Source organism: Cyprinodon tularosa, unplaced genomic scaffold (genome assembly GCF_016077235.1).
Source record: "Cyprinodon tularosa strain WSP-4 unplaced genomic scaffold, ASM1607723v1 ctg229, whole genome shotgun sequence".
Taxonomy (NCBI): Eukaryota; Metazoa; Chordata; class Actinopteri; order Cyprinodontiformes; family Cyprinodontidae; genus Cyprinodon; species Cyprinodon tularosa.
The window spans coordinates 790,757-814,892 of NW_024038856.1; the positions used below are offsets into that span (position 1 = coordinate 790,757).

At 39.1% G+C, this 24,136-nt stretch overlaps 1 protein-coding gene across 2 annotated transcripts in view; it reads right to left on the reverse strand.

The window, feature by feature from the left end:
* Positions 1 to 24,136, reverse strand: part of slit3 (slit homolog 3 (Drosophila)) — a 283,239-nt gene that overhangs the window by 72,845 nt on the left and 186,258 nt on the right. For both annotated transcript variants that reach the window (XM_038286679.1, XM_038286681.1), the window contains one exon: positions 4,730 to 4,801. In XM_038286679.1, the coding sequence (XP_038142607.1) occupies positions 4,730 to 4,801 (72 nt within the window). The remainder of the gene's footprint in view (positions 1 to 4,729; positions 4,802 to 24,136) is intronic.

Here is a 24,136-nt window from a genome sequence, read left to right on the forward strand (position 1 = left end):
CCTAAGTGGCATCTTCCGCTAACCAGCTCCTCAAATTTAACGTGTTGCATCAATTAAAGTTGCTCCTCGACACAGAATGCATCAGGTGTTGCTGCAAAGAGTCGAGCTGAGCCTCTGCACAGGCTGCAGAGAGACTAGGAGGGGGAGGAGGGCGGATAAAAAGCAGAATGTCTTGTCAGCGTATTATGTGCCAGCCAGGGTATCTGGCCTTTCAGGAGACAGGCCTCCCTTTGTAATAAAGCAGAGGACAAATCCGGTTATAGAACAGAGATGTAGAGATGTTCTCATTGATGCTAGCAGCGGGGGCAGCAGGATTTAATACCGCCTTGCTATTATAAATCCAGTTTATAGTCAAATCCCAGCGTACAGATAGCCACATCCTGGCCCACCTCCTGCTTCGCCTTAATTACTGACAAGTAGGATTAAAACTCAGGGGAGAAAGGAAGACGGCGGGGGTGGGGGTGGCTGGGGTTGTTGCTAAGATGAGTGACTGCAGGTGATGTTCAAGATCAGAGGTCACAGAGTCAGTAACTACAGTCCTGTTGCGATCTATTAAATCTGTGTCTATTTGCGGATGTTCTGTTTTTGGCCTGAGAGGTTCCCCAGAGAACTTAAAAGACCAACCAGCATCATGAAAATCATGGGACCCATCAGAAGGGTCACAGGAGGGAGGTTCTGGTTGAGTTAGGGGTTAGGTTCCAAAACAATCTCCCTAACTTTGAACATCTCAGATCTCCGGATAATCACTCATCTGAACGTTGAGAGAAGAAGGACCACCTGCACACCTACCAAGAACTATGTGTCAACCTAGACTGGCAGACAGAACAAGCAGAGCATTGATCAGAGAAGTAGCCCAGAGGACCATGGTAACTTTGGAGGAGCGGCAGAGATCCACCAAGAAGAAACAGAGTCTGTAGCTGTTCAAAGCTGATGTAGGCAGATCTAAAAAAAAATTAAGTCAGAGGAATCTTCTGACTCTTTATCATTGTTCTCCCACTTCATCCATAAAATCCAGATAAACTCTAAACCTTTTATTTCCCAAATCAACAAATATTCAATAAGAATATGAAGACTAAAGGACAGAATGTAAAGTAAGAGAAAGGAAAAGGAGGAGGGTGGAAATGAGAGACTAGGAGTGCAATTGACAAAACAACTGGGGAGTAAAAGCCAAACTAAGATATAAGCCTGGTGGAGGGCAAAAGAATCCTAAGACCAGAGAACATCTCAGAGATGATCTCATGAGGGAGCACCAAGGAAAAGGAGCAAAGAAGGCAAATCAAATTTGAGATGAGATTCAGAAACACTGAGCAGGAGCAAACAGAACGAGGAACAACAAGCAAATCACAGGAGACATTCACTTTGAGTTGAAAGAAAACAGAAGCAGCAGAGACCGTCTGATTAAAACATATTGGATATTGGTAACTCTGCCCCCAATCTGCTGGCACAGTGCAGCCATGCTGCTGCCTCAAATCCAATTTCCAAGGCATGATTTCAGCCTGGATTGCTGCTCCAGACGCAGAAAACCAGGTTTGTGTGGATGGCTGCAGCTCAGTGGGGACCGAGAGAAGGAGCATTATCTAGCATGTGTTTAACTGCATCATGTTTCCACGAGTTCTGAGAGTAAACCTAAGCAGATACAGAGGAAGCTTTTAGAAACGTCTATGAAGGAAGCAGTCCCTGCTATCTTGACATTTGTTTAGTATATTTAACATGAAACTAATAAACTATTTTTCTTTCTAGACTCAGACTCACTAGAAGATGCTTTTTAAAAATGTTGTGCCATTGGCATGATGAGAATTAGAACTAATTTCTACAACAGTAGGGTCCCTATAGAGCATTGATCTCACATCTGCAACATCAGCAGAGGATCAGTTTAAACTAATCAAAGCTTATCCATCTATAGGGCCTAAATATAGCTTTGTTGTAGTGATACTGGTGTGTTTGTGTGTGTGACACAGGTACTGCTGCTGAATAGTCAATGGGTTGACCTCTCTGGTCAAGGATGTTCACATGCAGCAGCAAATATTTCATATGATGGACTTTAATGGGGAAATATTATGTTAAACATCTAAATAAAAAAAAATGGTTCTTAATGTGGGACAGTTGTGACATTTACCATCAAGGTAAGGTCTTGGTGACTGCTTGGCACAGAGCCACAATTAGAATATAAAGATCCCTAAGCAATATTTTAGTTTTGGGACCCTAATTACACTTTACAAATCTTGAACAAAGGTTATTTCTCTGGTATAATCTTGTCAGATATGTGCAACACGTCAATAATGAAACAGGGTAAAATGTAGAGTTGTGCCTGAAAGTTGACATACCCTTCCATTAAAGATAGAAAAAATCTAGATAGTTTTCTGTACAGTTCAGGAAATTTTCAGTGAGACTTTGCACCTGTTGACAGGTATGTTGATTCAATGTTTTAATTTGTCAGAGGCAGTTATTCTTTTTTTGAATTATTACTTTAAAGGGAAAACTTAAAATCAATATTTGATTTTACTAAGTTATTATTTAGTCAAATTTTATTTATTATGACTTTTTAAGTTTTGTGTTATTTTAATAGCCAGTGTGAATTTATCATTTTCTTTAATGGAAGAAAATCTATATATAATTACAAGTAAAAAAAAAAACTCTTCCTCACCCATTGTGGGTGATCTCCCCCCCTTTTTCCTCCAAACTCCGGTCCTCTACCAGAGGCCCCTTTGCTGTTCCTAGAACTGAATGCCCCAATGACCACGGGTACCACTGATGCCTCGACCTCTGAGCGGCTGGTATTTCTTTAGTTTTTCAGGTTCTTTTTTCCTGATGTTGCAGTCACTTGGTATTGCTATGTCAACCACAAATGCTTTACTCTGCTTTTTGTCATCCAACACAATGTCCGGTTGTTTTGTCATTACCATTCGGTCTGTCTGTATCTGGAAGTCCATTGAGTCGTAGGCTCTCTTGTAGTCAATCCAGGCAGTGCTAGTTAGTGTTTTGGGTTCTGGAGTCTCTAGCGACTGTTCTGTCTATCAGGAGCTGATGTTTGGCACCTCTGGTATCTTTACCAATTCCCTTCAGAGCTGTGCTCATGTATTGATCCATGTACCCACTGATCTTAGCTGCTATGATCCCAGACATGAGCTTGCATGTTGTGGAGAGGCAAGTTATGGGCTGATAGTTGGATGGGACTGTACCCTTTGAGGGGTCCTTCAGGATAAGGATTGTGTGCCCTCCGGTTAGCCATTCAGGGTGGTTCCCATCTCTCAGCAGCTGGTTCATTTGTGCTGCCAAGCGTTCATGGAGTACATTGAGTTTCTTAAGCCAGTAGGTGTGTATCATGTCGGGGCCTGATGCTGTCCAGTTCTTCATACCTGAGACTCTTTCTTGGATTTCTGCCACTGGTCTTCTCTCAGAGAGACCAACCACTGTGCTGCCTCCTTCTCCATATGGCTTTCCAGTACTGTTCAGTTTCCAGCTTTGGTGTTTTGTGTTAAAATTATCTAAATACAGTAATTGGAAATTTGTCTTGTAATAAAATTCGATAAATCTGAAAATAGAAGTATTTCTAAAGACTGTATAATTATATAAATCTGGAATAAAAACCAAAGATTCTAGAAAAAAATTGTTACATAATCACAGATATATGGAAATCAATACGTTATGAACTGAATTCAATAAAAAATGTATCTGAATAAATGTTTCATTAATCAAATAAACAAAACAATAAATCTTAAACCTAATAGATAAATCTTGATAAAAAACTGTTTTCTCACCCCTCGTGGGGTGATATGTGTCCTCCTCAAGCTCGGGTCCTCTACCAGAGGCCTGGGAGTTTGAGGGTTCTGCGCAGTATCTTAGCTGTTCCTAGGACTGCGCTCTTCTGGACAGAGACCTCTGATGTTTTACCTGGAATCTGCTGTTGCCACTCTCCCAGTTTGGGGGTCACAGCCCCCAGTGCTCCAATTACCACTGGCACCACTGCTGCTCTTACTTTCCACATCTTTTCTAGCTCCTCCTTCAGTCCTTGGTATTTCTCAAGCTTCTCGTGTTCTTTCTTCTCGATGTTGCTGTCGCTTGGGATTGCCACATCTATCACTACTGCCTTCTTCTGCTGTTTGTCCATCAACACGATGTCTGGTTGGTTAGCCATCACCTGTTTGTCAGTCTGGATCTTGAAGTCCCACAGGATCTTAGCTCGGTCATTCTCAACTACCTTAGGAGGTGTCTTCCATTTCCATTTTGGAAATTTAATTATTTTATGGAAAATTTGTTATAAATAATTTTTAACACATTGATTTTCATTTATTTAATGTTAGATAAAAATCCTTTTTTTTTGTGCAGAGAAACAATCATATAAAGCAGGACATCATGATATCCTTGAGATTGACCAATATCATTTTCCTCTGGTTAAACAAGTCCATCAAATAAATTAACAATATCATGAAAAAGACAAAAAAGAAACCTAAATGATGTAACCATGGTGAAATGAAACCGAATAGCAGGAATGAAGCGCTTAGGAGACTATATAGTTGTAGCTTTAGGGTAAAAAAAAAAAGTTTATGTTACAGAAAAAGAACAGCAGAGCATTAAACCAATAGAAGTAAGCTGAGAAGGGTCAAATTTTGCAGACTCAGAAGGCACAAATAACATGCAGACAAGGTCTAAAACTCTTGGAAAAATATTATATAAAACACCATTAAAAGATAAATGTGTGTTTGTGTGTGTGTGGGGGGGATTTACTCACAGCGTCCGCAGCTTGGGCATGTGGTTAAAGCTTGACAGTGGGATAAGAGTGATGTTGTTGTTGTTGAGGGTGCTGCAAGAAAGAAAAGACAGAAAGAGAAACAGATTTTTAAATAATCTCTCTATTTTTATTCTTACACTGTTGGGATGTTAAACCTGATCTATCCCGTTTCCCTAACACTGGGCTTTATATTCTTACCCATTTTTCTCTAAAGGTGTCAGTGCAACTTCAAGAACCTACCCTAATCTTTCAATTTTATTCAAAAACATTTAATACAAAAAAGGCTTGATTAAGTATTGTACAATGAATCATTATATACAGACACAAACATCTAAAGGACAATGTCCCTACCAACGCATGAAATATTATACAACATGAACAATAGCATGTTATAATGAAGTTAATAAAACAATCAAAAGCCAAGGAGAAGAAAAAGAAAGAAGTGGGAAAAGCCTACTATTTCAGTCTTCAGAGCATTGCAGAAAATGCATGACCCTCCCTTTCACTAATCTAGAACTCAGTAAATATAAAATGGACAGATCATGAAGTTTACAGATGGGAAAAGGGAAAAACAAAACAAAAATCTAATAGAATCTTTAAATTGGAGCCATATTAAACCACCTCAAGATCTCCCTGGTTCTGAAGTCTGGATGCAGGATGCAAAACCTCCTGCAGAGATGCTGACTAGTCCTTTTACCAGGTAAATGTCTCTTCAAATCTTGAGTCTAAGTCATCAGTAAGACTTTCTTTAGTGACCTGAGTGCGACTTGAATCTGAGCCACCAGCAGAGAACAGAGAGCTGCAGCAACTTAACCTAAAGGTGACTGAAGCAGAGAGAGGTGACTTTGTAATGATTATAAGATAGAAGGAAAAATATCTTAAACACGCAGTTGATCTATTTAGGAAATCGTAACTTTTGCTTTTAGATAAAGGATCAATGAAACACTGGAGGTAAAGTTTCTGGAGATGAGGAGGAGATCTTCTCGTCAGATCTTTTTAGGTAACCATCCAGACTTTCACCTTTTCAATGCATTTTAAGGTAGAGTTGACCTGTTTGGGGACTAAAATACAAATAAATCTAGATACCAGTGAAATAAAATATTGAACTCAGAGACATTCCATTAACAGAAAGCATCGGTCAAAAAGTAAAGATGGACATCACAAATTTTAATTAAAAAAATTATCCTATAAATTAAGTGAGCTCTATCATATATATAAGCAGATATAATTTAAAAGAAAACATAGGCTGCCAGACTCTGGGATGTTTTTCTACTTATTTGCTAAATACATTGAATGCCTTTTCCTAAGCTCCTGCTCAGGTCAGTCTCCTCATAGCTTTAGTCTAAATCAATTCTCTTTAGCTTTCACATGCTGAGCACATCCAGGGAAACATAATCCTATCCACTATCTAGAAATAATATCCAGATTTTTTACATAGTAGGATCAAACTTGGGTGATGTGATAAAAACCCCAAAGATCCACTGGCACCCAGATTGAACCAGGAGTTAAACACAAAACCATGCGGCTGTCAGAAAACTCTAAACTGAATACTAAAAAATGTTTTAATGTATCCCAAAATAAAAAAGGACATTGATAAAAAGCAAAGTTTACAGGATAGAGTAATGAGATTGCTGATCTGTTTAGCTGCTACTGCAGCACCTGGTGAACGAGCAAAATACAAAGTAAAGAAGGACTTAAGGGTCCAGGATCTTTGTTCTGCCAGACTCTCTGCTTAAGAAAGATTCAAATAAGAGGAATGAGATGCAGCAATCTCCCAAAGTAATATGTGATGTTTCAAGCTCCAAAATTAAAAAGATGAATCCTACTCTCCGTTTTTTTAACTCAGAACCGGTCATTGCTGTCAGTGGGATCACTGCGTCACAATCTGCAACATCTCATTCATCACAGGACTGGAAAACAGGACCGTCTGTGAATACTGCAAATGTGAATACATCCCCCGGTGTGTTGGAGACACACCAGACCTATTGATTTCATCAAGTTTTCATGAAACATGAATTCCCTCTGGGAGGTTACTGACAGACTGGTACAAGCTGCTAAATGCTAACGCGTATCCTATTATTTAAGCTTTCAGAAATGTAGAAATCAAAACCTTCGCTCTAAATTGTTGACATGGAGCATAGATATTTCAAAGTGAAATTTAGTCTCATGCTGTAATAAATAAAGATCTGAAGACATTTTTATTTTATATTAATATTCTAGTTGATTGTGCATGGATAAAAAAATGGTTTCAATAAAGATAAAACTAGGTCCAAAGGCTAATACAGGAATGAAAAATTCCCCTTATTTAGGGTGACCAAACGTCCGTATTTCCCAGGACATGTTCGTATTTCACATCCTGTCCTGGGCGTCCCGGGTTTTTTTTTAGGAAGTGAGGAAATGTCCTATTTTTTAAATTACCGTCATTGGACCATTAAATTTACAGACGCTAGGGCACTGCGCACGACGCTGCGTGTGACATCAACCCTGAGCCGCGCCAGTGCGGGTGCCCCGTTCTTAATCAGAATATAGATAGCTTGGCTGTCAGTACGCCAACAACATGCAAAGGCACAAATGTATGTTTACCGACGATTTACAAAAGAGTTTCCCCGCTTTCAGACCGGGTCGAGACAAATGGGAGACCTTGTGCACAGTTTGCAAAGCAGGCACATATGTCTCGGTGTCCAATGGAGGTGCAAGGGATCTGAAAAGCCACCTGGACACCGAAAGTCAAGATGTTCTATTGATATGTTTTTGTTCGTTTTTGGTACATTTTGAATTATTTTTGCTACAAAAGAGGTATTTTTTGTTAATTAGCTCATTTGTTTATATTTTCCAATAACCTACAGAACAGACATTATTTTGTTCATTGCTGAGGCTGAGTATCATCATATTGGGAGTTGAGAGTTATTGTTAACTTTTATTGTTAAGTGAGGGATGATTAGATGAGACATTATTTCTTTCATTGTGCTATTAATTCATTACAGGAATTGTTAAGCATTTTTAATAAATACATTTTGAATAAAATTATCATTTGTTATTGGAGTTATTGCTGTTGACTTTTTACTGAAAAGCATTTTTAATAAATCAACTGTTAATATCATGTTATTGTAGGATTACCTAGGCCTATGCATGGGAACAGAGATCCCCCGCCGCCGCCCCCCCGCTCCAAGGTGTCCTGGTTTTTCAAAATGAAAATATGGTCACCCTACCTTATTAAAGATCATTATTTCAAGCTACATTTTTATTCTTGTTTCAACACACAAAAAAAAAACCACTGGAAGCAAAAAAAAAAAAAAAAAAAAAAGAGAAAAGATTAAAAATACAGAGTTTATTTTGGTAAAAGCCGGCGACCAGCTCAGCTCCTCTTTCTGTTTTTGCCCAACTTTCACGGATCATTAATTTTACTTGGTAGAAAATAGAGACAGTTTACTTTACATATCACCCGAAACTGTGTGTATTCAAAGAATCATTGGTAGAAGAAGAATGACGGCCGAGTGCTCATTTTTTTGTATTTGAAACCGGTTCATTTTTCACAGCTGACAGCGTGTTTTTAATGCTTCCTGACACCGACAAGGACCGATTTCACCCTGAGAAATGGAGCCGATCCGGGATTAAACAATGTTTCTCTGAATCGACCCAAACATTCGGGGTATCAGACGCACAAAACAAAAACATGGTTTATTTTACTTCCCGTATTGTCGTCATAACTGTTCAAAATAACTTAATTACCGAGGGGTTAAGCAGTGTTTTTTCTAACACCCACTCGGATCAGAAATAGGCTGTTTTTGCTCCCTTCTCCTTCTCTTTAATTCACGTCTCAGCCCTCCTCCCTGCCAGTGCAGCCTCACTGGCCTTGGTGGACAGATCCAGTTTCACACTCACTCTAACACACATCCTCAGCCCTGTCAGGGGTGATTCTACCCACTATATATAATTTAATTGTGGAATAACAATAATTTCCCTCTGCAATTTTCCTGTCAGTTATTCTCCGGCTCTGGCTCTTCAGACCCCCTTCACATCGCTCTGCCTTAATAAAGCGGTGACTGGGCTGGCTTCAGCCAAGGTAAACATGGAAAACACAATCTATCCGTCCAGAGCTGCCCTCCAAATTGTGGCCTTCTTCTCCTGCTTATTTTACACGCTTCTGGCCATGGGTGCTCTTTTTAAAATGATGCATATTTAGTAGCTCCAGGCTGATTTCAAACATATCTTAAGTTTAGCCTCATTACAAGGGGTTTGCTTATACAACACAAATGATCAAACTGGAAAGAACCGATGGAATTAAAGGTCATTTCACACTGCATGCTGGTAATTTCCACTGTTATGCTGATGATACTCAGCTATAGATAGACAACAGGCATGGCTTGATCAGCATCCTTATCTGAATGCTGTTAAATTGCCCCCCCCCCCATTCTCTAGCTTTTTCTCCGACTCAAGCTTCTTTTCTGAACATACAGCTTTGCGATCAACCGGAAGCATTTCCACGCAAATATATTGTCACATAATATGTCTGACGAAATTGTTTTTATAAACATTTTTTTTTAAATAAAGCATTTTAAATGCCACAATAAACACATTTAATGAATTTTAATGCCAATTAAGGCCTTAATTTAAAAAAATAATAATTTAATGACTTTTAATTATTTTTAATGACCCGTGGAAACACTGTATTAAAGTAAAAAAAACTGTTATTTTTTATCAGGATTTCCCATATAAATCCAACGTAAAACCTAAGTCGAAAAAATTGCTAAAGCAGAAATGACGCAGAAAAAATACCCATGCATTGGTTACTTCAAGGCTGGTCTATTGTAGTTCTTTACTATCAGGAAGTCCACAAAAGTCTTCACCTGATCCAAAAGGTTCCAGCTAGAGTTCTGATCAAAATAATAATAAAAAGGCCAGATTTCTACAATTTTAAATTTTTTTTTTCATTGGCTCTTGGTTAAAAAAATAATTCTAAATTCTCTTTCTTACGTATAAAACCCTAAATTATCAAGCTCCTTCATATAACCTTCCAAACTGCAGGTTTACTGGTGGCTCTTGGAGGTAGAATGGAAGGAAGATCTTTCAACTTTTAGGCTCCTCTTCATCCACCATAAATCCTTTTCTCTCCACTTAACACAAACAAAGGCAAACGGTGGGAATACTTTGTGATGCACTATGGTTTAATTTGAATTCTGACCTTTTTTCATGTAGATTATTGATCATAAAGACAATTCTGTTAACCAGGTGTTCCAGGCACGTCCCATCGGGAGGAGACCCAGGACATGCTGGAAGGACTATGTTTGTGGGCTGGCCTGGGAACAACTTGGGATTCCCCCAGAGGAGCTGGTCGAATTGACTAGGGAGAGGGACGTCTGGGCCTCCCTACTGAAGCTGCTATCCCTGTGCCCGACCCCGGATAAGCCGAAGAAGATGGATGGATGGACAATTCTGCTAGACAAAGACGAGGTAATTCCCTGTGAAAACAACCTTATGGTGGCATCCAGCTCTACCCTCACAATGAATCCAATAAAAAGGCCACTTCAGCGTTTTTCCTTTTTAATTTAAGGGTCGCAGTGACCTCTGCAGCCATAGAACAATCCATGATACCTGACAACCGGCTATATGTGCCTACGTGAGTCCATACATGTATTGAGTTTTTACTCAATTTATCTGCAGAGTCTTGAGTCAGCATGAACACACGTGCCTGTTTCTGATGCTTTATGTCTATTTGCAATGCGGCGAACTCACTGTTGCTGTAAGAGCCTCTGCAGTCATTGATGGAGGAGCCTCTTTAGTGGCAAGCCACCACTGAGATGCTATCACAAGAGCGTGTGTGAGTGAGGAGGGTGGTGGGTTGGTGGGTGGTGCATGCAGCAGATAGAGAGACAGAGTGATGGTATCACACGTGTCTTTTTCTGCAGCCTACACCCAGAGGTCAAAGTCTCACTCGTCAATCTTCTGTGGACCCACACTCAGAACATCGTGTGCTTTTAGATCCTGAGACTCAGAAGGAAGGTAGAAAAGGATAAAATACGGATCATTTGGATTTCCCCTCTAAAACCCGATGCTCCTGAGCTCCTGCAAGATTAAATGTAAATAATCTGAAATGCTGAGCTTAAGGGCTAGGATTTGACTATTATACACATCCTGCTAAAAGTATTCACGCTTGGTGAAAATGTTCACATATAACCTGTTACATCCAAAACTATGTTGTAATCAGGATTAAATGTGAGCAAAGAATGAATATGATGAAAATGACACAAGCTTCCTGAAAATTTCCTACAAATAAGAACACCTAAAGCATGTGGCATTCACTCTAATACCCATAAATAAAACCATCAGCTGAATAGTGGAGAGGATGGACCACTGGCCACCCTTTAAAGACAGGTGGACCATCCCAACAAGCTAGACAAGGAGAGCATGGATAAGACAAGCAACCAAAAGCAACAACGGATTTTGCAGTTAGCACTTTTTCTTTTGTTTTCTAAATTTTAACTTTTTATTCATATAAAGTCTTTTTTTGGCAACTTAGAGAAACATCTTGTAACCAATAGCCACCACGGGACATCTGACCCCTAACTTCCTGGTTAAGCAGCCGAAACACCACTGACAGCACCAATGAAAAATTAAGACAGCCAACCCAATCTGTACCATCGGCCCATTGCCACATGTGAAAGCTTATATTCATCCAGGTTGCCTTCCATAATGTGCTTACAGCACTGAAGGTACTTATTTCTACCCTTAAATCATCAAAGAATGCTAAGCTACATATTGTAGAAATTATTGCACAACTTTTCTGAGAGAATTGGATAAATATGAAGTTCCATAACTGAATTAGCTTTTATATTATATCCCTTAAACTGCTTGTCATCAGAGGACATGCTCAGAGCAGTCATTCAAACTATGACTGCAAAGTATTAATCTGCATCAGTTTTGCTTTTCTTTAGATTATGCAGTATCTTTTATACTTTTAAATACACATTACTGTACAATGAAAGGAAAACTTAAAATTCTACCATATATTTCAAAATCCAAAGCTGAAAAAAAAGCTGCCAGAAGGACAGGATCCCATTTGTGGGACAGTTCAGACTCAGATGAGTGATATGCAACTGAAAGGATGTAAAATGGGCTGATACGGATTGTGCTACTGGTACGGATCAGACAAGAGCACATTCACCTCTTTAGAATAAATCCTACATCAGAGAACAACAGAAATGTCTGATCAGGTAAGTGTTATATCTGTTTTGTTGCCTTGGAAATAGAGCCTATATATCTCTGGGGTTTAAGGGGACCTCAAACTGCCATAAAGTGGAGCTCTGGGTCACATGACTCATTCAGCAGCAGATCTGACCCTCTCAGGCTAGTCAAGGCTTTGAGAGGGGCAGCCACGAAGCATTGATACCAAAAATTTAAGTTATTTAATATATCTCAAATTAAACAGATACCCTGGTCAAAAGTTATGGAGCTTTGCTGTAAATATAAAGTAAAGTTACTTGATACAGGAATAAATTGCTTCTGTAGGAGAACCCAGAAATCTGAGCTCAGAACCCTGAAGGTGAGTTCCCAGCTTGGGTTTAAGATGTTTTGCTCTGAGGAAGAGTCTGTGGAGCAATAACGTTTATTTGCTATTAGTCTCTATTATGCTCCATCAGCCTTAACGGACACAAATCAATACATGAGCAGAATGTCTGAATTAGCGCAGCTTCTATGATACAAACAGAGCATTAAAAGTTTATGGCTGTGATTACAACCCACATTGACTTTACGTTCAGAACCGTTAGTCTTTCTAGTAATGACGAACACGAGTTATTGTCTGAGAACTGCTGGAGAAGGTCGATTGGGACATGAAACTTCTATCAGGCTTCTGGTTTTCACAGATATAAACATGCTTTTTTTATTTCTACAGCTAATAGTTCCTCAGGTTTTTTTTGCCCAATCTGTTTAAATACTGAACAGAGAGGCTAGGAAGCCCTTATTGGAAGAAATATTAGTCTGGACTGGGGGCCGGCTGGCAGAAGTGGGATTATTTGGTCAGAAACTGGAGCTGCTTAGAGTCAAATATAACAATATTTATTTAATCCTACAGAAAAAGACAGAATTCACTTCTTGGAGCATTAATGGGTGAAATCCTTTGCAGTTTTAAACTACTAGTGTCTAAGATCTCCATCAGAACTTCACTGCAGGACAAAATAAAGATCTCAAGATGTCAGCTGCAAGTTCATGAGATTGCTTCAAGAAATTTAAATTATTCCAGGAACTTCATCTCTTTTAAAAACTCCACCTAATTCAATTCATTTTTCAATTAAAAGGAAAACAAAAGATTTAGCTGCACTGATGCTAACCTCATATATAATCATTGCTCTAGCTAATCTCACCTAAAATATAACACACACCCCAATAGGGATGGGAATCGAAAACCGGTTCCTGTTCAGAACCGGTTCCGTATTTTCCGATTCCATGGCATCGTTTGGCAGCTCGCTGAACGATTCTTTTTTCGATTCCCGCAGCACCAGAGCCTAGAGCGCCGGCTCTGGGGAGCATGACTTACGTCACGTTTTTTACGTACGTTACGTAAGTTACGCAAGTTACGCAAGTTACGCAATTTGGAAATAACTATTCGAGGAGGAAGACAGCGAGCTGCGGTCACTTTTTGAATCAAAGCCCCGTCTTTCCTTAGCCCAGAGGGTAGATCAGGAAATCCAGCTCTATAAAAGCTTGCCCTCCATCCCCTGCAGGGATAGCGCCACACTGTGGTGGTGGAACAAGCAAGATACGCTGCCCTTGCTATCTGGACTGGCTGAAAACTACCTCTGTGTGCAGGCTTCCTGCACCCCATCTGAGAGGGTGTTCTCCACGGCTGGAGACACCATAAGCCCTGAAAGATCCTGTATCCTTCCAGAAAAAGCAGATATGCTCATGTTTCTGCAAAAGAACTGTTAATTTTCCCTACTAATTTTTTATAATTAGTATTTTTTGTTATTTAAAATAGGTTATTATCCCATCATTTGTTATTAGACATTGTTGGTTATTAAGTTTGTTCTTGTATTCATTTTTCATTTAAACACAGATGTTACTCCAGTTTCACATTTCCTGTGGACATCTTGATCTTGTTGAGTTTGTAAGATTGTGCAATAGTTAAGTAAACAAAGTTGATTCTGATAATCAAACTGTTTGTTCTCCTTTTTCCCCCAAATTGGAATCGAAAAAAGAATCGATAAAGAATCGAATCGTTTAATAGAATCGAAAAGGGAATCGGAATCGTGAAAATCTTTTCAATTCCCAACCCTACACCCCAAGGTATCTCATTAATGTATAGGTCTTATCAACCTTATCAGCATCTTAAGACGCCTGCTCTCAACAAGAAATTGAAATTCCTGCAGCATGACTGGGAGAAATATATTGATTTTACAGATTAAATGCAATTTAGCCAGAAAAACAAAACAAAATGAAAAGTAAAAAGGGTGAAAAGGTTAAAGTAAGGATAAATTATATCAGCGGTAAATGCTGAGTCTCATCCAAGGCGTGAATTGAGATAAACCACAAGGCCAATGTGAGCATTGATTCTGAAGCTGTCTGGGATGTAGCATGATGCTTGTAACTCTATTTAACACCACCAGCAACGTGCATCTAAAACACCGACCTGCAGGAGCTACGGAGAAAGCTACAAATATGAAACAGAGTCACAATGGAGCTGTAATTAGATTTACGCTGGCACCTAGAAATAATGATGTTCTGCATCAGGTCACAGCAAATAATCCATTACATTGCATCCTGCAGCCCTGTTTGGAGGTATATGTGTTTATCTCAGCTTACATTTGCACATATATCAGTAAACTGATTACAGACATACTCTTGGAGTTAATAGGAATAACTGATCCTTTTCATGACTGATTAGGGAATGAGTTAATTTATGATTCGCCTTTCAGGACATGTTGGGTATTAGTGCATAAATATGAAGTTCCATAAATGATTTTAAATTTAGATTTTAAATGATCAAACAGCTGTTTTTCCGTATCTGGGGTGAGGAAAATTGGGAACTGTAGAGCATTAGATTCAAATCTCCACCTTTTGGCACGAGCAATCCAGAACATATGTTAAAATCCTTACAGTTCTGTCAGAACTGCTGGTGGGCCCATCAGAAACAGGGATCTCTAACGATAGACCTCTGTCTGTTTAGGGCAGACACCAGGATGCAGAATGGATGCAATGTCTAACAGCTATAAAACTTTAGACGATTGTGTCTACATTTTGAAACGATTTGTTTTCTGCTGCCGCCTTTGGAGTTTAAGTTTGAGGTCTGAGCGTAATCCGGATCTGTTGGAGGTTTCCCACACAGACTGAACAACAGCCAACTTAAAAGGGTTGTTGAGTCGTGTGAAGAGCACTCTGCGTCTGCACCAGGACCTCATTACAGCGCTGAGACACCCTGTCCCTGTGCTTTAAATCTGAACGAGTCTCTGAGCTGCAGCCAGGTCACACAGTCACTGAACCAGAAGTGCCTAAAGTACTAATGTTTATTACTCAATGAGAAGTATAAATCCTACTGTTTAAAAACACTTCTGTAGAAATCAGAGTATCAACTTAAGCTTTTTACTTAAGTAAAAGCTTAAAAGTACCATTTTCAAAACTACTTAAAGTCTAAAACTAAAAAGCAATGCAGGAAAAAATCTTTAGGGACAGATGCTTTACTGCATTAGCCTATTAAATACAAATATGGATGATATCTTCCTTACGCTTAATTTTCTTAGTTATATAACTAATTGTGTCAAATTTAAATGTATAGTGGAGGATGTTCTTTTTCCGGGTGGATCATTAAAATAAGTGGTCTTTCTAATTGTCAGTCATTCTAGCAATGTCCTATGTGCTTCATCACCATTTTCACTTACCCGAGTTGAGTCTGACATATTGGAAAAATTGCTAATCTTCTTTTGGAAAGTAAGCTAGTATGAGTGATGCAAACAGCAACCTTTAAACAGAGCATGCACAAGGAGAAATAGACTTGTGCACGATCTCGTTTAATAGGTGCTCCCTCTTAGAAGTGGGTACAGGGCTGTGCTTGTGCATTTTTTTCTTAAGCGGAGAGGGTTGGTCTTATCAAAAATCTGCAGAAATTCTCCATTATATATCTTTAACCTTGCATCATCTTGAAAAACTATTTATTTTGGCATGTGGCGAACAACAAGTGGTTACAGTACCAAGTCCAGCCACAAAGAAATTAATTGTCTCAATAAAACATATTCTTTTGATTTTTTTTTTTATACTAACAGAACGTAATGAAAATTAGCTTAAATGAAAGGAAAATAACAAGTCTATTTTTAAAATGTAAGGAGTTAAAGTAAAAAGTTGTTTAAAAGATAAGTATAGATATCAAAAATATCTACTTTAGTAAGGTAACAAAGTGTTTGTACTTTGTAACTTGACACCTCTGCACTGATCCGACGTTTGAACCGAATTTCACTCCATTACTACGTGTCAGGGGTTTCAGTCCATGTTGTGGCTGACCAACTGAATTCTGCCTTGCTGACTCAGATGCTGAAACTCACCCACCCTTGAAATATCAGAACCACACAAAGCTGTTGTTCCATGCAAAGCTTCTGCAGGTGCAGCTGCAGGCATGTGTGTGAGAGCAGACTGGGACATCTGACTCAGGTGATTTTGTTTTGTCCCTAAAGCCTCTCACACTCAAACTGCCTACAGAAACAGTGAGAGGCTCTTTAGGAGGAGAACTTAAAAGCTTTTATTAAATTGTCCCATATATGAACTTTCCCACGAGGTTTAAGGCCCACGTCACAGATTCCCCCCGGTCGCTCCGCCTGAAGTCTTCCCACTTTTTGTTTGTGCGTTGCCAAGAAATGTGTGTGCAGCTACAAATGTGAACCATTGCCTATGTGTGTGTTTAAAGGATCCCCTTTAATATATGCTCAAGTGTTTGAACAACCAAAGTCACGCAATTTGCTCCTCTCATCTCTGTGAAAATTGACATTTGTAGAGTGTTGCCTTTGGAAACCAGCCTGGGAAAGCTCACAGTTTACAATCGTAGCCAAACAGGGTGGCAGGAGAATAACAATAATGTATTTTTTTTGAGACTCAGATTGTGACAAACAGGAGTTCAATGCAGCTACCGACCGGAAGGCCGGATCAGGTTTAGAGTCCTTGACAGACCAAAAATGAAGGATTCCGAACTGTTTGATCAGAAACCACCAAGAACCTGACACCCTCCTGTGCAGATGGCTAACCTCCATATCACAGTGTTTGAAAGGTTTAAGAAGCGTGTGTGATGAGTCCAGATGAACCAAAGTATAGGTGCAAGGGAATAAAACTGCTGATCAGACCAGGACAGATTAGGCTGCAGGTTTTTCTCTCTTCAGTGACTCCTGTCCTCCCTCTTTCTACCCCTCCTCGATGCAAAAAAGCCTGATTTCCGTCTGAGATCACCGATCTGTTCCTGCTCTTCTTCCTCATCAGCACCCCTCCACCCGATGGGATGTGGTTAATGGCGCGTGGCTCGGGCAGCTGCCATCCGGCTCTTCCACATCACTAACATGTAAATGTAGCTGCAAACAGCAGCAGAGGAGATTCTAAAACATGCAGCATTCAGCTAAACTCATCCATGAAAAACTGGAAATTCATCAGTGAATTACCTCATTTCAATTTCATTTTAGTCATGAAGCACATAAAAAAGAACTAATGGATTTAAGATGCAGATGATTATCAAAATAAAATATGACAAAACAACAGTAAGTAGGATAAACACCTCTAGAAAGCCTGCAGTGAAATAAGCACATAGACTTAATGAGAGCGGAAGAGGATGCTTGTCGGACTTTTTAAGGGGATTTCTTCTTTACCTCACTGGAGCCTGATCTCAGAGTTTGGTACCAATAGAACCTGATAAGAATAGAACAATAGACCGAAGCAGTCAGAGAGGTCAGGAGGAGTGAAACCATTAATAGGTTTAACCATTTAAAGCCAGGAAATAATGTTCAGAAAAATCTAATTAGATGTGTTATTAACCTTTCTGACAAATGAAAAAAAAACAAACAAAAACCCCATTAATTTTGTATGAATTAAATTTGATATTTTATTTGCATCGTCCGTGTTGCATTGAGCATATCTTAATCTTTTATACATTTCCTGTCTGATTTTGTAAGTCAAGGTTTTAAAGAACTAAAATATCCCACAGGTCTCAAAAACTCATGTATCAAATATAACACAGTTGGTTTTAAAGGCCTAATAGTCATGATGAGGATTAAAATCAGTTCTTTGTTAAATCGGCAGCAAGAGGAGAGAAAGGAGGACAGCGGAGACGGTTTGGTGTTTCTGGACCAAACTAATTCAATTTCAGTTCAATTCAATTCAGTTTATTTCTATAGCGCCAATTCCCAACACAAGTCATCTCAAGGCACTTTACAGTTCAACCAGATCATACAGTCAAATTGATTCAAAGTTTTCTATCTAAGGAAAACCAGTTGATTGCATTGACTCTAATAAATTCCCTCACACTAAGCATGCTTGTAGCGACAGTGGAGAGGAAATTCTCCCTTTTAACAGGAAGAAACCTCCAGCAGAACCAGGCATTCTATTTAGGCATAGAAGACAGGTCAGACTGATGCAGGCTCAAAGTGAATTCTGACAATCCGGTCAGTTTGTAATAAAAGACTGGATTATTAGCTTCAGGTCAAGTTTTCAAATAACTGGTTTCCGTTTAACGACCTGAAACTACTAAGATAAACCTTTCTGTATAATGCTGGTTAAAATTTTCATTCATTTGGTTAATGGCAAGCAATAAAAACAGGCTTGAATTATAGACAACCGAATTTTGCTTTCCAAAATTTGAATTCATGTCCATCCAGCTACTTAGGACACGTTGGATGGAGGATCATAGGGAGATAAACCTGACAGTCATCAGCATACGATACAGTCAAAGCTGCAGGAGGAGGAATAGAACCATTAAAAGGTACCATTATTCTGGCCAGGTATTTTGAATCCACCAATCATTGTGCAGGGTTGATAACTTCCTTCCCTTTATGCCGTCTGCAAAGATTTATTTCAAGCTTACCGAAACATAGGATTTAGAAATTCTCCTGAAAAACCTCAACAGTTTCAACCCATCAACTAGAGCTCCATCTAAAGAAGCATAGCAGCACCTCAGATTTATTAAAATCATAATCTTGATTGCTATTACGATTAGCTATTAGGGTACTCAGAGAAAACGACTTTCACCAAGGGAGAACATCCAAACTCCAACCAGAGAGGCCAAGCTGAAGGCCTGGGCTCGGTACCAGCAGAGGAGTTTAAGCAACATTTACTGAAAACAGGATGTTTCTTTTCATCTCACTTTATCAGTCTCCTCCTTCTTCGTTCAGCTCCCCTTACTTCAACCTCCTGCTGTTCATGTTTTTATTTCTTTTTACATGAAACATTAGGGGTTAATAGAGCGATGCATTAAAAAAGGTGGTTCAATACAATAAAAAGATCTAAAATGTACTAAATATAAACTAAGGGGATAAATGTCAATCTAAAAAAATAAAATCAGTTAAAAATGTAATAAATGTTCATGGATAATTATAACGTTCTGTTCCATTAAATCACCCTACATCATTGCACAGTACTTTAATCTAAATTTGGTTGTTAATGCCGACTACACAGGATTCTTATGTTATAAATTCATTCTTACTGTATCTCTTTTCTATTTTTCTTTGTATGTTGAACTGTTGGGATGCTTCTATTTGACTTCTGCATTGCTGCTGGGAGACATGATTTTTCCCACTGAGGGAAAATAAAGGATGTTTCTATTGTAATGAAAGGGCCATTATAATTTAATTAAGTTAATTAGTTAGGTTCAGCAAAAGCCAAAAAATATGTTTTTTGTTTTAAAATCATCAGTAATCCATTCTGATTAGAAGACACTATTCTGGTTTATTTAGTTATTTAGGCAGATCTACCTTTTCCTTACTGAGGTCATTGCCTTTGTGCCACTGGCTGCCAGGGTGTGATGGTTTTTCTAAGCCTGCTGGCTCAGAGGGAAGCCAGAGGTCCGGCCAAACCACAATCCCTGAGCAGAAAGCTGCTCTGCTCTCCCCTGACCCCCCCCACAAGCACGCAGACAACATCTTTACCGTAGAGGAGAGAACCTCAGGACTGAAGCTAATTCAATCTTTCACAACCAACACACACACCTACACACAAGCTCAATGTTTAAAGCAAACACCGGGTTCAAGGGAGGTGGTTTCAGGGTTTCAGTCCAGCTGCCAGATCATAGCCGCAGAAACGCATCCATTACTGGGGGCCATCCAGAGTCCAGAGATACACACACACACACACACACACACACACACGCACGCACGCACGCACGCACGCACGCACGCACGCACGCACGCACACACACACACACACACACACACACACACACACACACACACACACACACCCATCAGGGCTGCAACACAATCTTTGTTTAAAAGAGGTTTTTAAGTTCCTGACTGAGTTGATAATACATTTTGATGGAGCCTATTTTCAGTTATTCAAATTATTATACAATATTACTGAGTGTTGATTGTTTAAAAAAAAAAAAAACTGACAACAAAAAAAGCCCAACATACCCACATTGGATCAAATTTCAGGATTAATCTGGGTCAACTCAAGTAGGAGCCAAGAAGAAAGGTAAAACAGAGCCTCCAGCTAAAAGACAGGATTAATGCTCACCTTTCATGGTTTCTGTCTCCTCTGTCTCTGTTGATTTAGAATAAATAAATATAAGTTTAAGTTTCACTCTGTGGTTCTGTCTATGACCAAATTGCATATAAAGATGTCTACAGAATGATGCAGAAACCCAAACATTCACTCCTCCGGTGCCAGAATCTGATGGTTTTAACCCAGAACAAACTCAAAGGAGAGGGAGGCCGTTATAAGGATATTTCCCGATTCCAAATAGCACCCCTCAATAAAAAACAAAACCAAAAAAACTGTTGAACCAACTTACAAAGATCAGAGACCAGAGTCCATCAGACTCTAACTAAAGGGGTTATGACCTCAGAGGTCCTTTAGTTTCTGTAGTTAGTGATCTGTTGTTAATCTATTTTACTTTGACAACCTGGATCTTCTCATTGCTCTCTTTCCTGTTGGATTCGTATTTCCGATGGTGGAGGATGGAGAACATGCAGTGAATGGGGATGTTTAGAGGGTCACTGGGAATGTGGAATAGTTCTCATTAATTAACATGTGAAGTGCTTCACTGGACCTGGGGAAGCTAGACCGTGACGGTTACTGGGGATGTGGGATTCAGGGTGAGGAGGAGGAAATCCATCCTGAACATCCAGCTTGAGATACAAATGATGGGTTCAATCAGAGCAGATACAGACCTAGAATGGCCTAGTCAAAGTCCAAACATAAATTCAACTGAGAATCGGTTGAAATGTTTGAAAACCAATTTTCTCAGAAGTTCTCTATCCAGCCTGATGATGTCAGTTTGATAAAAGCATTTCCAATCTTATTCAGGTTTCAAAGTGTGTTAAAATTAATCTGCCGCTATTTGACTTTTTTTTATTTTTATCAATACAAGATAAATACCATCACCAATTCAGACAGACAAGAAGGTGGGAAAGCAGATAATGAATGGGAGATTGGAGCCTTTAAGAAGGATGAAAGCATGTAAGAAACGAGGAGTGCCACATTTCCATGTGACTGCAATAGTGGAAGTCACCTTGAGGAGTCACAGAGCAGCTCTGTCCATCTCTGCTCATGAATCATGACAGCTGCTGGTCGGCCCGAACCACTCCGCTACACCCCACCCTTCACTCCTCTCTCACTCACACTTTCTCTGTGCTTCGTGAGGAACATGGCTCATAAAATATGCAGCTCTATCTGTCAGACTCGGACTGAGCTCTCGTGACAGGCCTCTGCCCTTCCTCCATCATCTCTGTCCTGGAGACACTTTGAGCTTCTGATGAGCTCCACCTGGACATTTACCTTTAAACCTGTGGTTCGGATCCCAATGGAACCAAGAGCAAACCAGACAACCATCCAGACATTAGGGTTTCATCATGGAGCAGCGTCAGGTCTGAGGAGAGCTGACCTGAAAACGCACATATTGAGCTCTGAAGGACAGGTCTTCAACACCAGGAGCCCGCATGCTCCCAGCATGAGCCTAGAGTTGGACCAAGGTCTTTAAAATCTAACGCTAGCTCTAAAAACCCAGCTTAATGTTTCATGTCTGATTTTATGTGAATTTAAAGAGAATATTTGATTGCAGAAATTATCTGCTCCGATATCCGGCTGCATTCTGTCATCTCTGTGCAGGTCTTCGGGCAAAGAAGGGGGACCTAAGTCCCCATCAGCCTCCTGCAGATTCTTTTTCTGCACATTCAGCCAAACTTAGAAATCTCTGGTCTTTGAGAATTCTGTCTCGTCTAATCTGGTTGAAATACAAATTTGTATAAAAGAATACAAGTTTGGTGGAGTTTCTAAAGCATGGCTGCCTCGGTTCAAGGTGAGCAAAGAGGAACAATGCAGCCAGAGACGGATTGCACAGTGGAGCCTCTTTCAGAGCAGATGTGCATTACAGAAGGGCACAGAACCCGCACACATGTAGCACCACAAACATCTGTCAGGGGTTATTAGACAGTACTTTTATCACGGGGAACTGATTGCAGGTCAGTTTTCTTTCAGTCGCCTTGAACCCGCAGAGGTCTGTGCTGGGCTGACATGTCAAGATGACAGCGACTTAATAGCTTCTCTTTTTAGTTTGAAGATGCTGAAAACTCACAGATATCGAACCTGATCCAGGCCGCTCCAACAGACACCGAAACCTTCTTTACTCAGTTTGCAGGAATCGCTACTGTCACAGTAAACCATCTGAAATGTAGTGTATGGAGCTGCTGTGATGGATCAGTAGAATTAAGCACTGATAGAACCAGACCCGGTCTTCTGGCACAAATCTAAACACAACCTGGTGTGTTTCCTTCAGGGCCTTGCATTGGCATCACTGAGGCAGAAGGGAGGACTAATCCGGCCTCTGTTTCCACTACTTTGTTCCAAAACACAGTTATAAAATCACATATATGCAACATGTTTGGTACCTCAGGGCTCAGTTATATGACCTAAACCATTTATTTTATATATTAATTGTATGGTTAAACGTTATAAAACTGTTTTCTGTTTATAGATGACAGCCTTTTTTATAAATAATATAAATACATAGGAAATGTAAAAGAAGAACTGGAGAACAGAACTGAAGAAAACAAAGCAAAGATTTGATGTAAAATTATTCCCTAACCTTGATAAATCATGGTCATTACAAATATTGAGCTAACTTCAGATATAAAAAACACTATGTTTGTTTTTAGATTTTCTGGAAGTCACTTATTAAGGGTGAAAAAAACAGAAATAACTGTTATAAAAATAAAAATGTCATTAAACAAAATTGTACTATATCTATAATATAATACTTAGAGTGCTCCATATTTGACTTACTGCATAAGAATAAGTAACAATAACATCAGAAAATCTGGCTTCATTTTAAATAAAAAGAGCAATTAGAAAAATAGGTGCGATTAGATATAGAGATCCATCCATTTAATTATTCCTTTATCTACAGCTATTAAAAAATGGTGATTTAGTTTATCTTTATTTTGAAACTGGTTTACAAAGTTCATATAACATGTTTACCATGTTATTATATCCAAACGAGAATAGAAAAATTAGAATGTAAAATATTCGTAAAATATTGGAGCGTGTTTTTGTTCATGAAGCGAAATTAGAAAAGCTACATCTATTATTGTGTCTAGAAAACATGTAAAAGACACAATGTTCAGAAAATTACAATGAACTGGCTTAATCTGTTCTGGTTTCTGGTGCTTGATGTTAACATTGGAAACTTAATAGGTTGCTCATTGCAAACCAGCTGCTTGTTGGGTTGCAGCTGGTCTTGTTTGTTTATTAATCATTTAAATTGTTTTTACTATTTGCTTTAGAGCAGGGGTATCAAACTGGTTGCAGAAATCTCATCTCATCAAGTCATCATGTTCAGATTGGACTGGAGTCTGGTGCGCTATTGCTTGTTTAGAAAGAAAACCTGCAGCCTAACAACCCTTTCTGGAACCAGTTTGACATCCTCCCTTAAGAAGATCTGATATCATAAGATTTTCTTGGTTCAGCTCTCTTTCATACAGCTGTTTTACTGTAAGTTGCTTTGTTTTGTTTTGTTACTGATGTCTTATATATATATATATATATATATATATATATATATATATATATATATATATATATATATATATATATATATATATATATATATATATATATATATATATAAGACCTTAGACACCTCCGTTACCGATAGGAGCCGACTCTGGTCTGGGTGTAAAGGGTTAACTCTGAACCTACGATGTGTGCTAAAGGATTTAGGGACAAAAAGTGTAAATT